This window comes from Mus musculus, chromosome 15, assembly GCF_000001635.26.
Source record: "Mus musculus strain C57BL/6J chromosome 15, GRCm38.p6 C57BL/6J".
In the NCBI taxonomy this organism is placed as follows: Eukaryota; Metazoa; Chordata; class Mammalia; order Rodentia; family Muridae; genus Mus; species Mus musculus.
In genome coordinates this window covers 93,425,580-93,444,525 of record NC_000081.6, presented here as the reverse complement: position 1 = coordinate 93,444,525, position 18,946 = coordinate 93,425,580, and the positions used below count along the sequence as shown (strand labels likewise).

The window sequence follows — 18,946 nt, the reverse complement described above, 5'->3', positions numbered from 1 at the left end:
CTATACTGAGTTTCTCTTAACAATGGAAGGTTTAAAATTAAGATGCAAGCAAGGGGACCACAGAGATGACTAGGAATTTTGTGAAATAATTACAAGATTGTAATGACTGAGATAAGGAGACTCAGAAGAAGAAACACTGCATATTTTCTCCCATCTGTGACCTGTGACTGCAGTGTTTAAATGCAGAGGGATAGTATAGATATAGATATAGTATAGATATAGTATAGTATAGTATAGATATAGTATAGTATAGATATAGTATAGATAGGGGAGAACAAGGGGATCACAAGATGGGAGACAGTGGGACAGAAGACAGATGATCAAAGTACATTATATAAATTAATAAAAATATTTTGTACAGTTAATATACACTAATTTAAAAAATACAAGGACTCTGAAGAATGAGTGTGGAGTGTGAACTTAGTGGTTCTGATGTCACTTTTAATGCTAAGCAAATTATAAATGATTAAAGTATAAGGAAATAAAGTAACCCTACATGGTTAGGGTAAGTATGGGCAACTAAAGCCCATGTGCTCACAGCTCCCATGAGGGAGCAGAGAGAAAACTTCCAGGTGCTGAGGTCAAGCTGAGGACTCGGGGCGTGGGTGTGGGTGTGGGGCGGCACACCTGCAGCTAAGAGCTCAGAGAGCAGAGCTAGCAGGCTCAGAGCTCGGAGAGCAGAGCTAGCAGGCTCAGAGCTCGGAGAGCAGAGCTAGCAGAAAGCAGAGCTAGCAGAGAGCAGAGCTAGCAGAGAGCAGAGCTAGCAGAGAGCAGAGCTCCCAGCCAGTTCAGCAAAGTCTGAAGCCAACTTGGGCTACCTGAAAACCCTCCCAAAGTAAACAAACGAAACAAGAGCAAAAAAATCATTCGATGGCTTGTTAATTACAAACCTTGCCAATTGTGACAGTCTGAGTTCAATTACACGGGGCTCACACGGATTTTCCCCAAGCCGTACTCTTGGGGAAAAATCCACTTGGTGACATCCACCCACACAAGGGCAGGGAAAAGACACACTAGCAATAAGGAAAGAACTGATGTCTGGGGAAAGATGGCACCTGCGGTGAAGTGCTTACCTCAGAAGCACGAGAGCCTGAATGACCCCCAGCCTCCAAGTGGAAAATCCAGGCATGCAGTCAGGGAGACGGCTCAGCGAGTGAAGGCAGGAATCTACTTGATGAAAGGAGTTTTCTGACCTCTACACATATGCCAAATGTGTGTATACCCCCACCCCCACAGAAAAATTAAATAAATAGATGAACTTTTTCAGTTGAACAGAAAAATCAGACATGGTTACACATGCTTGAAATCTTAATGTTGAGGAGGCAGAGACAGGCAGAGCCCCAGACCCTGATCACTGCTCTACTCTTAAGTAGAAAGTTCCAGCAAACAAGAGACCTAATCTCAAAGAAGGCAGAAAGCATTCCTGAAGATGACACCCAAGAAGTCCTCTTGCCACACATGTGTACATTCGCACATGCATGCACCCACGCATGCACGCGCACACACACACATACATACATGCACCCACACACGCACATAAGGGCTAGACTTAGCCCAGTAACAAAGCTACTGTATTCATCGAAATTCTTGTTCCGCCCCTAGCTGGAATAGGATTGGGATTGAAGAATTAAAAGAATAAGGGTATAAGGAATAATAAAATTGTTATCTTCACTTAATATTTGTATTTATAGAACTATTTAAAATCATATCAGGATTTCAATTATAAGGTACATTTTAACACACTCTGAAGGAGCTGAGATTTCTACATCTTGTTCCAAAGGCAAACACTTCCTCCAATAAGGCCACACCTACTCCAACAAGGTCACACCTCCTAATAGTGCCACTCCCTGAGCCAAGGATATTCAAACCACCACAACATACTTTTTAAAAAATTCTTTTTTTCGGGGTCTAGACAGAATTTCAGTGGTTAAGAGCACTTGTTGCTCTTCTAGAGGACTCCAATTCAATTCCCACCAACACATTGTGGCTCACAGCATTTATAACTCTAATTCTAAGGGATCCAGTGCCCCCTTCTGGCCTTCTAGGGAACCGGGCAGTCACAGACATACAAGTAGTACAGCTGGTGCACAGAGGAGCAGACAACACATCCATACACATTAAATACGTTAAAACAAACAAACAACCTTGTGGGTGTGTGCATATTCACATGTAGGAACACAGACACAAAAGGATCATGGCACACACGTGGAATTCAGAAGACAACCTTGAATGTTGGCCCTGACTTTCTGCCTTGTGTGAGATGTCTCTCAATGCTCACCACTGTGTACAGTAGGCTAGATGATCGGCAAGCTTCCCATCTGTCTAGGAGAACGAGGAATAGAACCCCTGTGTCTCCCTTTTCTATAGGTTCTAAGGATCAAACTTAGTGCGCAAATTGCTCTTATCCACGGAGCCTTCCTTTTAGCCCTTCAGTGCTACCTCTTCTGTCACCATTCACACATCTATATGCAAAACAGATGTGTTCTGTGAAGCTCTACTGCTTTGCCAATAACAGAAGACTTATATCGATATTCCCTGAACACAAGAATCCAACAAGAACGATAAGTTCTTGTTTGGACTGCTAGAAAGGACGGGGGTGGACTGACTTAGACTTGATGACAAGACTCTCTTTTACACACCGCAAGAATTGAACATGAGTTGTCACACAGAGAATTGAGGAATGCTATGTGCACCACTTACTATACTATTCTGTCAAGTCTCTGAGTGTTCGCAATGACAGAAGAAAAGCATGCCTTGTAGGAACATCTCCCTGGAGATGCACTTTAGAGAGGAAACAAGAAAAGCAGACATACTTCTATGCTGAGACTGATGGAAGGAGTGAGTCCTGCTTCGCTCTGGAGAATAGCTTCTGCTGCTGACACTGGAGCCGGATCTGCTGTGTGGGGAGTCCTTCCGGCCGACAGGGGATTCTCTGAAGAAGGGAGCGTCCCTTTTATGGGGAGACCGATCTCTCGAATAATGTGAAGAGTAGAAACTCTTTCTTCTGAAGCCGTCTCTCATGTCCCTTTGAAGGATAAAAGAAAGATTAGTTAATTGCATTCTCTATCCAGAAATGTACACAAAATGGCAAGTTTCCCCTAGTTAACGGGAAACTTTTACCAACCTATGATTAAGCACATACCACTTTTCTCAGCTGGGGTTTGACCAGGAGATTAAGTGTGCGGCTACTGTATTCCAAAATGTGAAGAAAAACAAACAACAACAACAAACCAGTCTCTTCTGCTCTCAGAAACCCCTAGGAATTGCAAAACTTTCCAAGGAAAGCAGCTCATAAATAGAGGTTTCTCCCTTCTAAACATGTTAGTGATGGGCATCCTTCATCCAAAGGCTGCAGAGTCGGAAGCCTGTCTCCAGCAGCATGGCGCTCTCCAAGAGCATGGCGCTCTCCAACAGCATGGCGCTCACGAGGCTCCCTGCTGGGCCACACTTCAGAGTTCACACCCGAGATGTTCACCCATAAAGTTTATGTAAATGTTTCAAAACATGATCTGAAAATTCCTCACCAGGCACCCAGAAGAGACACCCCACCTGTACATACATTTATCTCCAAAGTTAGAAGTTAATCAGTTTGTTTTCATGGGGAGGCAGGGCACTGATAAGAGAATAGCACGGATACCTTAAAATCCTGAAAGACCCAAGACACCAAGGTCAAACTAAAGAGATCCATCAAACCCAGACATTATTGATGCTGTCTCTAGCTACTACATCCTGGGCTCAGCCTGGTGCCCTCAGGGCACAGACTTACCGATCCTACCACCTTTATAAAATCATTGTGGTCTTTTTCTGTAAATTCAACAACCGTATTAAGCAGTATCAATTCAAAGCGGTAAGTAAGCATAAATAAATAAATCTTAAAATTTAGTCAGGGCTGAGGATACAGCTCAGTCGTTGGGATCACTTTACATGCTCAACACTGGGTCTGATGCTAGCACTGAAAAGAGAAACACAAGAGGTAGGGAGGAAGAGAAGGAAAACCTTATACAGGAGAAACATCCAACTAATTCAAACTTACTAAGTAAATTCAGATATAAACCTCTCTAATAGGAAAAGAAGGCCTGGAGCGATGGCTCAGTGGTTAAGAGTACTGACTGCTCTTCCAAAGGTCCTGGGTTAAAATCCCAGCAACCACATGGTGGCTCACAACCATCTGTAATGACATCTGACGCCCTCTTCTGGTGTGTCTGAAGACAACTACAGTCTACTTACATGTAATAAATAAATAAATCTTTAAAAAAGAAAAAAGAAAGAAAATTAAAAAGAACCTCTATAAAGAGAAGGCTCAAAGAAGTTTTAATTAAGCATATTTCCCATGTTAAATTTAAGTTATCCATTTTTTCTTTTGTCTTTTTTTTTAAATTTATTATGTATAGTGTTCTGCCTGCATACCTGAAGAAGGCATCAGATCTCATTACAGATGGTCCTGAGCCACCATGTGGTTGCTGGGATTTGAACTCAGGACCTTTGAAAGAGCAGTCAGTGCTCTTAACTGCTGAGCCATCTCTCCAGCCCATACTTTTATCTTTATTTTTTTATTTTTCCTTCTTTTCCTTATGCTGAAGACCAAACCCAAAGCCTTTTCTGAAAATAATTTTAAATTGATTATCAGTCCGCGTTACACATGTAGCTCGTTGTCTTAGTTCAGTTGAGCACTAGCTAATCAATAACCCCCTAAATACACTGCCCTTCAGAAACAATTATGTTTCCCTAGGAAAAAGTAAAAATCACCTAAAATTCATTTAGAGTAACTCACATAAAGAAGCATCAATATGGAAGGCATTCAGGAATCCTGATGTAATTAAGTGCGGTTCACTCCGACGTCACTAATCAGTCAGTGGCTAGATACATACTCAGCAGGTCTTAAGAACTGTATTACAGACTCAATGGAGAAGAGGATGCCACAGTGGGCGATACAAGGTCTCTGCTAGCTCTGGACTCTGAGGACAGGAAGAAAACCCGACACTAAACCAATACACACAACAGATGTGGATGCAGTCGGGAAGATAAGAAAGGGAGAAGAGAGAAGAAGGGGAATTTACATATCCCAGGGAAGAAACAGTGGTAGCTTAGATGGAATGATGACTGTCTGCCAGAGCATAAAAGATACAGGATGCGGATTCTCAGAATTCCAGCACAATATCAGTGAAATGAGATTGGCCAATCTGAGAAACAGGGACGGTCCATACATGTGTGGGAGCGGGTTACATGTGAAGTGTGCATGCACTATCTAGGTAAACAAGCATAGACAGCCATGTTAGTTTAGAAGAGATTACTAGCTCTCTCTTTACGACTGGGTACAAAGAACAGGATTTAAGCATGTGAGGATGAAAATAAAAGATAAAAGAAACAGAAGGCTTAGCAAACAGGGCTAGAAACTACCATGCAGAAAGACGTGCGATTAAAGAATGAAAACAGGCAGAAAAGTAAAGCTTATTCCATGGAGAACAAAGACTGTCTACAGAGCTTAAAGGATCATTATTGATTGCTCAGTGAAAAGAGAAGCAGCAGGATCAAAATCAGAGCTAAAATCACCACCTACCTCTTCCTTTGAAAAGATGAACCACTGAGTTAGTTTCCTAACCGCAACACCAGAGGGCAGTCAAAGCACAGCGCAAAATGTGGTGATCAGTACTCAGCCACTTCATCCCTGCCTCCCTGCTGCCTAACATCTTGGGCAAAGGTGTCACAACAACTCCCCAAGGACCTGTTTAGGCAAAGCGCCTCTACTCTGTCAGCCGTGAGGGTATCACAGTGGCTCTAGGGAAGTTCAGCATGTACTAAGGATCCGTGACAGGGGATTAGCAGTAAATGTCTGAGGGAGCTGGTCCTATAATTTAATATTGTTGCTAGATTCTATGACTAGTGGGGAGGGACAGGGGAACTTGTTGCGCTTATCTATCATGATCACAGTCCATCATTGAGAGAAATCAAGGCAAGGACTGAAGCTGACCATGAAGGAGTGCTGTTCACTGGCTTCATCCTTGTGGCTTCTTGAGCCTCTTATGTTTTTTTCTTTTCATACTGGAAATAAATTATTTTCATGCAGTATATTCTGGTTATGGTTTTCTCTCTCCCAATTCCTCTCAGATCCTCTCCACCTTCCCACCCACCAAATCTACTTCCCTCTCAGTAGAATACAAACAAGCATCTAAAAAATAAGAAGATAAAATAAAAAGAAAACAAAAGCTGAGTGTGGTGGCGCACGCCTTTAATCCCAGCACTCAGGAGGCAAAGGCAGAATTATTTCTGAGTTCGAGGCCAGCCTGGTCTACAGAGTGAGTTCCAGGACAGCCAGGGCTACACAGAGAAACCCTGTCTCCAAATAAACAAACAAACAAAAGAAAGAAAACAAACAAACCAGAATAGGACAAAACAAACAGGACAAGAAGAGCCACAGAGAAATCACACAGATGCTGAGACACACACATGCACACAAACATCCCATAAAAACAAACTAGGGAACCATATAACCAAAAGATACGGAAGACTAAAAAAGAAAAGAAAAATAAAACGTCCAAAGCAACATGAGACAAAGAACCTCCAAAATACCATGAGTTCACTTTGAGTTGGCCATCTCCTGCTGGGTGTGGGGCCTGCCCTTAAGTGTGGTCCGTTTCCCAGGTGAGATCTCTTGGAGAAAACGGATGCTTCATCTGGAAGCAGTTATTGACTGGAGCTACTCAGGGTTAGAGGTGGGGACGTGGGCCTATTTTCTTCTCAGCACTAGGAACCCATCTGGCTTAGACCTGTGTGGACTCTGGTGCATGTTGCCACCGTCTCTGTGAGTTTCTAGTGCATCAGTCCTGTTGTGTGTAGGAGGCCTGGTTTCCTTGCTGTCTTCCATCCCCACTGGCTCTTAAGAACCTGTATCCTCTTCCACATAGCTTCCTGAGAACAGAGGGAAGGGAGACATCCCACTTGGGACTGAGAGTTCCAGGATCTCACTGGTAAGATTTTTGTTTATTTGTTTTAGTTTTGTTTTGTAAGCTGATGTGAAGCTGTTGGTAGGGAGCACCATATCAAGCTGAGCACACAGCACACCACAGGTCTGACTGCACACAGCACACAGGTCTGACTGCACACAGCACACAGATATAACTGCAGCGCTCTGAAGGTGGAGGCAGGAGGATCAGAAAGACAAGAGAGCTGATGGGTAAAGGCATCTATCTGCCTGACAGTTGGAATTCAATCCCCGGGACCATGGGGAGAGAATCGCCTCCTACAATTTGTCCTCTGACCACATCATGCGCACTGGAGCAGGAGCACATCCACATTTATACACACACAAAATGAATTAAATTCTTTCCCCTTGACACGAAGTCTCTCTGTGAGTTTCTTTGTGAAGTCCGGGTTGTTGGGAAACTCACTCCTTAGACCAGGCTGGCTTCAAACTCCAAGATTCACCTGCCTCTGCCTCCTGAGTTCTGGGATTAAAGGTGTGCGCCACCACTGCCCGGCTAAATGTAAACTTTTTTTTAAAAAAGTTCAACATCATCCTTAGCTACTTAGTGAGTTTGAAACCATCCTGACTGTGTGTGTGTGTGTGTGTGTGTGTGTGTGTGTGTGTGTGTGTGAACAATAATAAACCCAAACACACTGATCAGCACAACTAAGAGTCGGGTCAAGTCTGTGGTATGAAGTGAGTGAGTCACATATGCAACAACCGTATCTAAATGAAGCTCCTCAGGGTCACACAGTGAGACCCTGTCTATAAAACAAAAATAAACAGATAAGTGAATTAATTTTATCAATTCTTAACCCACTATGTCAGTCTTATCAACACATAATCAGGACTTGAAAATCTACTGAAGTATTTTATACTGTGTTCTCATCTTAAAAACTCAAGGTTATACATTTTTCAGTTATGGAATACTTACTTCTATTTAAATAAGGCAAATTTCAAGTGTTTTAACAACGCCACCCGAGATTTCAATCCTGGAAGGCCAGATTCAGGTGCAAAGAAGCCATGTCAGCTTTACAACACACAGACGAGGTGAAAGGGTATTATGTGGAAAAGTTATCAGGAGAGAAACTACAAAGCAAAGGCAGAAAGCATAGGAGACTTAGGAGAAGCTCCTGAGACACTGCAGACACGGGAAGACACCTACACTTACAATCTCCATGTCATGTGACCGGGTCAGTCACGACTATTGGAAAACAGATTATTAGAAATCAAACACCTGTCAGCCTAGTGATTTATGGTCGAGACAGAAACTTGTGCTGGACCTGGAACTGATCTTGTTTTGATGGGGGCGCCTATTTGCTGTGGAAGGTGGACAAAGAGGCCTCCTTACTGCAGATCGGGAACTGACAACCCAACGCTCAGCCCAACAGGAGCAGAGAGGAGATGAACAGAAGAGAAGACCACAAAGGGAGACAGGCGGAAGGAAGCAAAGCGAGTGGTAGGGAACCCCGTCCATCAGAAGGCCTCACCCAGCAAGTGACTACAGAGGGGCCGAGAGAGAGCGTGGAGAAATGGCTTGAGGAAGAGCTGATGGAATCGGCCCCACACCCCGGTAATTTACACATCACCTATGAACGCCAACAAAAATCCAACTCAATGGACACTCCTTCTGTAGCCACAGCAGAACCTCCAGGCCTTCTAACTGTATTCTAAATTCTGAACTTTAACAACCCGCCCCCCCCCCCCCCGGGACTCCTCTGTTTACAAAACGTCTCTGAGAAGGACTGAAACAGAGGACCTTACTAATGTGTAAGAGTGCATATGTATCGCAATTGTCTACTAGCTAGAAGTCAGAAACTCAAAGCTCAGGAGAGCAGTCTAAGAATTCCCAAAGATTCTCAGGTCTGACCATGCTCTGCTGGAAGACAATGGCTGAAACACGCAAAAAAAATAACTGTTCCATATTTTCAGAGATGGGCAGGTAGTCAGAGTGAGCAGGAAAGAGTGAGCTAGATATTCTAATTATCAAGGAAGAGGGGTCAAGTTCTAGAAACATGTTTGGGGGTGGGTATCTACCTGGGCAAGTTCAAGGACAGCGTTGGCTTGGAGTAGGCACTGAGGAATAAGAACTATTCCCAGAATACATCTCACAAATCACTTAGGAAGCACAAGCTGAGAAAAAAGGGCCTCCACGCAGTTACGAACCAGGTGTGGAAAGTGAAAAAGAGAATGCAGCCACTCTGTTCTGGGTTGTGGACAAGCAAAGGCAGGCAGGGTCACCCAGCAGGCTGAGTGAACTTCCCTACCAGGAAGCTCAGTGCCTATAACTCAAGCTCCAAGAAGATCCAAAGCCTCTGGTCTTCACAGGTATCTGTACTCACGTGCACAAGCACAATTCAATATTAAAAAATCGTTTTATAAAGGTATTTAAAAATAAAAAGGGGGCTGGCGAGATGGCTCAGTGGTTAAGAGCGCTGACTGCTCTTCCGAAGGTTCCAAGTTCAAATCCCAGCAACCACATGGTGGCTCACAACCATCTGTAACGAAATCTGATGCCCTCTTCTGGAGTATCTGAGGACAGCTACAGTGTACTTACATATAATAAATAAATAAATCTAAAAAAAAAAATACTATGTATTGTGTGTTTAAGACCAGTGAACCTGGTAAGGGAGGGCCTGGGTCTCTTAGCAGTTCACTGCTACAGAGTTTAAGCAAGGCAATGAAAAGACCCAATTTAGTTTCAAACGTGACTGACTACTCTGTGAGGACATCAGATGTTAGTGGGAGAACACAGTGAGGGGCAAGGGGCTCTAGGTTTACCTTACTATAGAGCTACTCACAGCAGTCTGTCTTCCATACACAGCAAAGGAAAGAAAAGGTGGTTAGACACAAAGATCCTCTGCACTAGCTTCCTGAGTACTCATGACATCTACAGAGTGACTAGCAAGCAGTATACTCAAGGGGCTAAAGGGTTCTGAAAATATATAAATAAGGTGGACATGCTAGCTCACGCCTATAATCCCATCCTAGCACTCAGGAGGCAGAAGCAGGTGGATTTCTGTGAGCCTGAGGCCAGCCTTGTCTATAGTTCCAGGAGAGCAGCCAGGGCTACACAGTGAGATCCTGTTTCAAAACAATCAAACATCTGCACTTGTACACACACACACACACACACACACACACACTGCATACATACATACACATAAAAAATTATAATACAACCAACATGTTTACAATGAAGTCTCAGGTTACACATTTTTTGAATGAATTGCTGCTTTGTGCTATGACAAAGTGCATTGCTGGATTGAGGACAGCATCTAGCTGCATAACAAACACTGAAGGCCCAAGGCAGTGAAGACAGGGGAAACCCAGGCTGGAGAATGAAGCAGGGGAAGAAGAGCCAGCAAGAACTCCTGGACCGGATCCCGCCCCCGGCCTCCCGCACACCCATTAACTCCCACAGTGAACCTGATGCTGCTTCAGAGGCTCATTTCCTCCTTTCACAGCCCTGGGTGTTGAACCGAGGCCTTCGTACACGCTAGGCAAGAGCGCAGCCACTGAGCACGTCACCACCCCTCAAGAGCTCAGATTCTTCCCTGAACGACTATTTGCAGCTGTCAATGCCACAGGTCAAACCAAATAGGCCATGGCAGATGAGCCCTTCCAGCCTGACAGTTAAAGATGTACACAGCACAGCACAGAGGTCAGGGGTCAGTTTGCAGGAGTCAGTTCTCCTCAGACGATGTGGGTGTCAAGGATGACATAGGTCATCAAGCTTGGTGGCAGATGTTTATACTCACTGAGTTGTTTCATTGGCCAGAGACCCATTTTGCTACAGGCATTTAAGTTTATTAGCTGGGGAGAATTTTCAATGAGGTAGGGAAAGAGCTGTCAGGGAAGGAAAAGGAGAGAGCAAATGCGCCGTACGCACTATCTCAGGACCTCCTCTCCCTCTCAGTGAATTCTATAAAAATACTCCACACAATATACTGGCTGCTTTTCTAGCCCATGGCAACTTAAAAATGAAATTAAGGCTTCATGAATCATTTTAGGAAAGCAGTTTGGTAAAAGTTTTTAAGAATAAATCAACTGCAAACCTCAAGTGTCTCCGATCTTTAATGTGATGCAGTGTGGACAGAGGGAGCGTCCATCTGACCTATTATTCAGTGTTCAGGAGTGGGGTGGGGAGTATCTGCCTGCTCTGACACACTTGATCTTAGCCAAAAGGCCGAGAAGCGATTCTGCCTACTCTTAAAAGACATTAAGAGTGTAGTGGCGCACACTTTGAATCCCAGCACTCCGGGGGAGGGGGGAGGATCTCTGTTGAGTTGAAGCAAGGTGGTCTCTAAAGTTAAGTTCTAAGACAGTTAGGGCTACACAGAGAAACTGTATTAGTAGCGGGGGAGGGGGAGGGAGGAGAAAGAGGGAGAATGAGAAAGAGAAGGGTATGCCCAAACAGTTGTAATTAAAATATCAAAATATTATCTAAAAAGCAGTAAGCTGACCCTCTCAAATACTAACCAGGGTCTTCTCTTCATTGGGAAAGGTAAGTGAAAAACAACAGAATCGACACAAGGTTATTTAGATCTGTAAGACATTGGACAAATGTGCCAGAAGGTTAAAGACCCACCAAGGTGCTCAAGGATCCATGAAGATCACAGATGAAGGCTATGTGTTTAATGCCAAAAGCTGGGCAACGGTAGAACATAATCCAGCATTCTGGAACAGAAGGAAGTGGAATTCTATGCTAACCTGGGCTACACAAAGAGTGCTGGGATCTATGCTAACCTGGGCTACACAAAGAGTGCTGGGATCTATGCTAACCTGGGCTACACAAAGAGTGCTGGGAGTGGGGGTGTAGAAACAGAGAGGGAAGGGATAAAGGGAGCAATGGGGGAGGAGGAGGAAGAGAAGAAACTCCACACACAGGGGCAGAACTCCGACTCACATTCCACTAGAGGTGAACCGGTCATGAGATCACACACCTATCTGCAGAGAAGGGCCAGGGAACATGGTCTATGTGCCTAAGAAGTTGGAGAACATGTAACTGATGGATTAAATGAGAATGACCCCATAGGCTCGAGGATTTGAATGCTTGGTCCCCTGCTGGTGAACTATTTAGGAAGGACTGAGAGGTGTGGCCTTGTTGGAGGAGTCTCTTGGGGTGGTGAGGAAAGCCCACAACCAACCCAGTCTCTCTCTGCTTCCATCTAGAAAGTAAGATTTGCAGGGTCAAGATGAACTGCATGAAGAATGTGAACAAACAAAGCAGATACTGATACTCATGCTAGGTCTGAGATGGAGTTGTGCCCCAATCAGCTCATAAATGATATAATACTCCACAGATACTTGTAGAAGACACGGGATTTCTGGATCAAACTCAAGGACTTGGTTTCAGCAGCAATCAGTGAGAGTATTAGCACGGCAACATCAGTTCCCACTGGTGTCCATTCTAAATGTATGTCACATGAACATCAGTCCCAGAGGGACTCTGCAAATACTACCCTAAGAACTACCCAAATAATGTGTCAGTGCTCAGGCTCCTGAGTACCTTAGTAAGCCGTCTAAAAACAAAAGACTTAAAGGGGATAATCTCTGCTGACAACTCAAAGTCAGGGCCCTCACTGACAGAAATTATAGTGCCACAAATTTATGGTCCTCAATATAAGTAAATATAATATAAAACAAATGGAGTTGTAAAAGAGCGGGCACCTTTGTATATATGCATACCTAGCATATGTCTAGCCCTCAGAGCTCTGGAGACTACAGAGTCTAAGATCAAGGAACCAGCAGAGCTCATGTATAGCAAAGCCCTTCACCTTGGTTTGTAGTTAGTTGTTTCCTTGTTATATCCTCATATGGAGAAGAGAGAATTAAGTTCCACTAATTCTTAATATAGATCCCAACTGCATTTACAAGAATTCAAGCACTATGCATGAAAAGCACCTACCTCCCAAAAGCAGGACTTAAGAGCATCATGCTAGGGATCACAGCTTCATCCCGTAGGGCTTGGGATGTACCTCAGCCGGTAGGGCACTTGTCTAGCACACTATTCTGGATTCTATCCCGAGGACAGCATAAATTAGGTGTACATACCTATAATGCCTGCACTAGAGAAATACAGGCAGCAAATAATAAAAATAAACCAGAAATTAAAAGCCACCCTCCATTATAGAGTAAGCTGAAGACCGTCCTGAGCTACATGGACTAATTCAAAAGCAAAGCAATACAAACAAAAAATGAAATTAAAGTAACATAAGCTTCAAAACATGAATATGAGGGAAGGAAAAAAATGTCTGTAACCATTTCAGCAGGTCATTCGGGCAAGAAAAACTGATGTCATGAAGGTTTAGGAAAGCCTGAGAAAAGACTGGCAGTTGCAAAGCATAGCCTCAAAAGCCACTGCTGATTCCCAAGGGAAAATTAACTCACATTACTAGTGTCCGCAAATTTAGCTTCAACAAGTGACAAAAATCAATACAATAAAACAGCGAACCAATCAACATGTACAATCATCAATCAATCGTCCAATATGCAATTCAAAGAACACATCTCTTTAGGGATTGTCCCAGCAAAGTGTATAACAGACAAGGACAGGCCACATAATCTAAGGCTGGGGATACAGCTCAGTGGTAGCATGCTTGCTTGGCATATTTAAAGCCCTAGGCTCAGTAAATAATACTCTTAGAATTTCTGTGCACTGTACATCTTGCCAAAAACAGGAGACCTAAAGAAAGACTAAGTCGTTACAAAGTAAAGAGGTCACGGTAAAGGTAACTGTGAACCCACTCCAATCTTTCTGTAGCACTAGGGCATGGATGGAGACTCAATGTGACCTCTAGTAGATGGATACAGGAGTCCTCTGAACTGTTCTAAGAACTCGTCTATAAATTTAAAACTTTGAATGCTCTTACAGTTTCTTCCCACAGTTCAAATAATCACTGTGCCTACTCCACTGGAAGGGCAGAAACTTACCACTGACAAGGCTTTCTTTACATGCTCAGAACACTACAAATACATATAACTAGCAATATCTCTTGCTTGGTGTATAATGCAGTCAAGGTTGTTCTAAAGCAACAGCTACGTTCTACGGCTACAATCTTACATGTAGGAAAGAGTCCATGTATCTGTCTGCTAAGACCACAGCCAACAGCCAGATGACAGGCAGTGAAAGCTGTCTCTGTGAGTAAAACTTAAACCCAGACAGGAAGACGGGAATGATCTGCTTCAACCTGCTTTCTTTTTCTGAACGAAGCTACTTTGTTATTTGCTAACTATGAATAATTAATGCTTGCTTACTACTCATAATTTGTTTTCTATGTATTATGAAAATGTAGGCTACATGAATGCAGCACCTTCGTACTCTGAGAGGCTAAGAAGAATATCTGGCATAAAAGAAATATAATAAATGAATGAAGACAGCATATATAATAAACGCCATAACATAAAAACAGAGAATTTATCTTGTTTGAATGCTCATGGACTAGTTAAGAAAACTTACTAATGACGATTGATGATAAATGAATTTTAAAATAGAATAGTATTAGAAGCAATGGTGGTGCATAATCAGAAAATAATCAGAATATATGAAGATAGGACCAGACTAAAAGGCACCAAATTATGGGATATGGTTATAACAGTTACATAAAGGAAATTGCAAACATATTTACATTAAGGAGGAGGAAAAGAAAAAGAACATCATCTAAGTTAAGAGTTAATTGTTTTGTTTTGTTTTGTTTTGTTTTTTAAATGAAAATACTCTTCAGGGCTGGAGAGATGGCTCAGCGGTTAAGAGCACTGACTGCTCTTCCAGAGGTCCTGAGTTCAAATCCCAGCAACCACATGGTGGCTCACAACCACCTGTAATGAGCTCTGATGCCCTCTTCTGGTGTGTCTGAAGACAGCTACAGTGTACTCATATAAATGAAATAAATAAATCTTTTTTTAAAAAAAGAAAATACCCTTCAGCTCTTTAATACTAACACCTGTGAAATTTAAAAGACTTCTTCCCTTTAGTCCATAAACTCATTTGACAACTTACTGGGGAAACCAAAGTAATGTTTCAAAAGGATACTACATACTGAGATCTGCTGCAACTGCTGTGACGCTATAAAACTCGTGTCTGAATAATGTGGCATTGTAGGCACACTGTGGGCTATTATTTGAGCATTACCAAACAAACTCAATGAAACATAAAAATCTTGAAGGCTCTTTCACAAACAACTATTTTTCGAAAATGTAGGTCATGGTATATATATATATATATATATATATATATATATATATATATATATATATAACATAACATGAATCTACCACACAAATTTAAAATTCTAAGTATTTAGGAATGTGGACAAAAAATACAGAATGTACATCAATATGTTGATGTGGCTATAGGGATTAGAAATTCATGTGTGACTTATAAATTCTTTTTAAAAATACTCTTGAATTTTATATGAGTGTTTGTATCCCTATACGTGCACTGTGTGGTGCCTGAAGCCTCCGAAGCCAAGCCCAAGGCTAGCTCCTGGGACTGTGAGGAAAGACAGCCTAGTTGCCATGGTGGTGCGTAAGTCCACCCTGGCCTCTGCAAAAGCAGAATGTGCTCTGACTGCCGATCACTTCTGCCATTTCCCCATTCGCTTATCCATCTCATTGTTCTTTCAAAACAGGGGATTCGCTGGAGAGAGGGTTCTGTGGTTAACTGTATGCTAAGTAAAACCCAAGTTCAGTTCTGAGCACCCATGTCAGGAGGCTGGGAAGCAGTTCACAACGTTCTGCAACTCAAACTTCAGGAGGATCCGATATCCTCTTCTAGCCTCTATGAGCAGTGTACAGGTATGAACAAATAAATACATACACAGACAGACAGACAGACACACACACACAAAAACAATTAAAATTAAAAGTCATTTTTGAAAAGGATAGGGTCTAAGGTGAAGACAGCCTTGAATTCTCCATCCTTGTTGCACCTCCTACGCTCTGGGATTACAGGCTCACATTCAACTCATACCTGATTTTATTTCATTATGTGAAAGTCCGTACACACACAAGGATAGAAAGGACAGTAAAAATTAAAACAGGAACTGTTAATAAAAATGAACAGAGCTGGGTGTTGGTGGCACACACCTTCAGCATGTGGGAGGCAGAGGCGCAGAGGCAGAGGCAGACAGGCACAGAGGCAGAGGCAGAGGGAGAGGCAGAGAGGGAGAGAAGGAGAGAGGCAGTGAGGCAGGTCTGTCCACAGAATCCCAGGACAACCAGGACTACACAGACAGTCTGGAAAAAAGAAAAAGAAAACAATAAAATCTAAGAACTGTTTATAAATCCCTATAATAAACCACAAGCCAACCTAACACAAAAGCGAATTTTATGTCTTCTTTACTCTCTAGGTCTTAATCAGAGACACTGCTGGGACATACTGAGCTCAATATTCCTTCCTTCTAAATCCTTGTCCCAGCAGTGTTTACTCAAGTTTCTTCTTTCTGCTTTGTAGGCACAGAATGCACCATTGCTACAACTCAAACTTCCCCCAACTAGGCCTCCTCCTCCCCTGCTTCACTCGGCCACTGCACTACTGCTGTCTGTGCTGCTGTCCCCCACATATGGTATTTGTATACTATTCACACTTTTTCAAGGCTATCAACCCCCCCCACCCCACTTAACTCTTTATTCTTTCATGTTATCTTTAGAACCAGTTTACCAACTTCCATTAGTTAAAATAAACAAAGAACTGATTTTTTTTATAGAAATAATAAGTGTACGACCTGATGTTGGCAGAACTGACATCTTTATGGAATGGGCGTGCTCCTCAGCCAAGAATGCCATGTAACACTCCACTGTCAGCCAGGACATTTCCTTTATCGGGCAATACCTTCCTTGTGCTGGAGTATTTTAAATTTTACTTGTTTATGGTTCTGACAGTTGATTTATTATTTGCTAATTTTCTAGAATTCCAATGGCCCGTAGAATTTCCTAGACTTCTGGTAAAATTTATCAATAGCTTTTTGCTTTTTTTTTTTTTTTTTTTTTTTTTTTTTTTGGTTTTTCGAGACAGCGTTTCTCTGTATAGCTCTGGCTGTCCTGGAACTCACTTTGTAGACTAGGCTGGCCTCGAACTCAGAAATCTGCCTGCCTCTGCCTCCCGAGTGCTGGGATTAAAAGCATGCGCCACTACCGCCCAGCCAATAGCATCTTTAAATAGTTTGCTGCTGTTCTTGTTTTTCATAATCCTACCCTTTATCACTCTTGCTATAGGAGCTGAGGTAAGTGCTAGCACAAGCAGGGCAAGCAGGAATCCAGTGTAGACAAACCTACTACCACCACTCAGAACAGCAAATACAAGTTCAAGTCAGTGGCCTTCTGCATATGCAGTTGGCTATCCATTGTATACAGTCACTAATGCGGAATGTCTACAAACTCATCCACTGCTCAGGATCTATTATTTCTATTGCTTCTTTGGGGACAGAATCTACTATAAATCTGAAGAATCTACTAAAAATCTGAGCGTTCTTGCAGCTGTGTTTGCCAAACTGTAAGATTCAGACACCCACTGCTGCTGAGCAGTTCCAGAGATGATCATCTAGGTCAGAGTGATCACAGCACCACTCTCAATTAGCTACTCATTCAAGAAAAAGAAAGAGAAGCTGGGCGTGGTGGCTCACGCCTTTATTCCCAGCACTCGGGAGGCAGGGGCAGGTGAATTTCTGAATTTCGAGGCCAGCCTGGTCTACAAAGTGAGTTCCAGGATAGCCAGGGCTACACAGAGAAACCCTGTCTCACAAAACAAAAACAAAAAACAAAAAACAAAAAAGAAAAGAAAAGAAAAAGGAAAAGGAAAAGGAAAAGGAAAAGGAAAAGGAAAAGGAAAAGGAAAAGGAAAAGGTGGCTCTTGATAATGGGTTCCTTAACCAAAGTGCAGCCAAGCTGTCATCTCTGTCTATTATATCACACTCCAGGATTTGGAGCGGATAACTGGCCCTCCCACACTGATCCCTCAGCCGACTGAGAATAGCGACTGACTTGCTTAGATCAAATGGATTTTAGTGTCTAATTCTGGAATCTATAGGATTGTGGCAGGTTAAGTCCTTGCCATGGTAATGGAAGGTCAAGAAAATTTCGACTGTCTCCTTCTCCCTCCCCCCCCCCCCACGACTCTAACCATTACAAGTTGCTATGGCTAATGGGACCAATGAGGATGAAGGTGAGGGAACCTGGAAAGAGGAGGACCCTGGAGCCTGTGAAAGGTCTGACTTAGAGCCTAACCCCATAATTTCTACTTCCAGGGTCCCTATTGGGAGCTGTGTGTGTAAATAGCTCTCTGTTGTTTGTGCACCCCTCATCTGCGGCTGATGCATCGTGGTATCTCCTGTCAGCTCCTTCTCCAGTATAGGCTCCTCTTCTGTACCCTCACTACTTCCCTGCTGTCTGTCTATTGTCTCCCTCCTGTCTGCTGCTTTCCAGTCTTCTTTCTAGGACATACAATCCCTTGTCCATCCCATGGAGTGACCAGGCCCTCTCACCTATGACCCCCGGCCCTAAGAACAATATTCTAGGAGACTGGGGTTCTTTTCCCTTTACAATTCATAAGAGATAGTCAGCCTCTCTTACTGTGATAAATATATAAGAGAAAGTAACTTAAGGAAGGCATCATCTACTCCGGCTCACAATTTCAGGCATTAAGTTGGGGACACACACACCTAGTAACTCACTTCATCCAGCGAAGCCCCATTTTATAGTTTCTAGCATTTTCCTAAATAGCACCAGCAACTAGGAACCATATATTCAACATATTAAGTTATGAGGGGTACTCCATAGCATCCTAGTCCCCAAAAAGCTCACATCCATCCCAGAATATGAAATGTATTCAATTCATTTCTAAGTGTTTTTTATTTGTTTTGGAGACAGGGTTTCACTGTCTAGCCCGGGCTGGCAAAGAACTCAGTATGAGGATAAGGCTGGCCTCAAACTAAGAGACTAGCCATCCCCTGCCTCCTGGATTAAAGGAATCTACCGCTATATATA

General features: G+C 42.9%; 1 protein-coding gene across 24 annotated transcripts in view; it reads right to left on the bottom strand.

Annotated features, from left to right (window-relative positions):
- Pphln1 (periphilin 1) overlaps positions 1 to 18,946 on the bottom strand; it is a 93,569-nt gene that overhangs the window by 47,388 nt on the left and 27,235 nt on the right. For 16 of the 24 annotated variants that reach the window (XM_030248516.1, NM_001358749.1, NM_146062.3 and 13 more), the window contains one exon: positions 2,814 to 3,025. In XM_030248516.1, coding sequence (XP_030104376.1) covers positions 2,814 to 3,025 — 212 coding nt within the window. Of the gene's footprint in view, positions 1 to 2,813; positions 3,026 to 4,771; positions 10,880 to 11,552; positions 14,248 to 18,946 lie in introns of those variants that run through there. The other 8 variants (XM_030248522.1, XM_030248519.1, XM_030248520.1 and 5 more) reach the window with 8 other exon arrangements.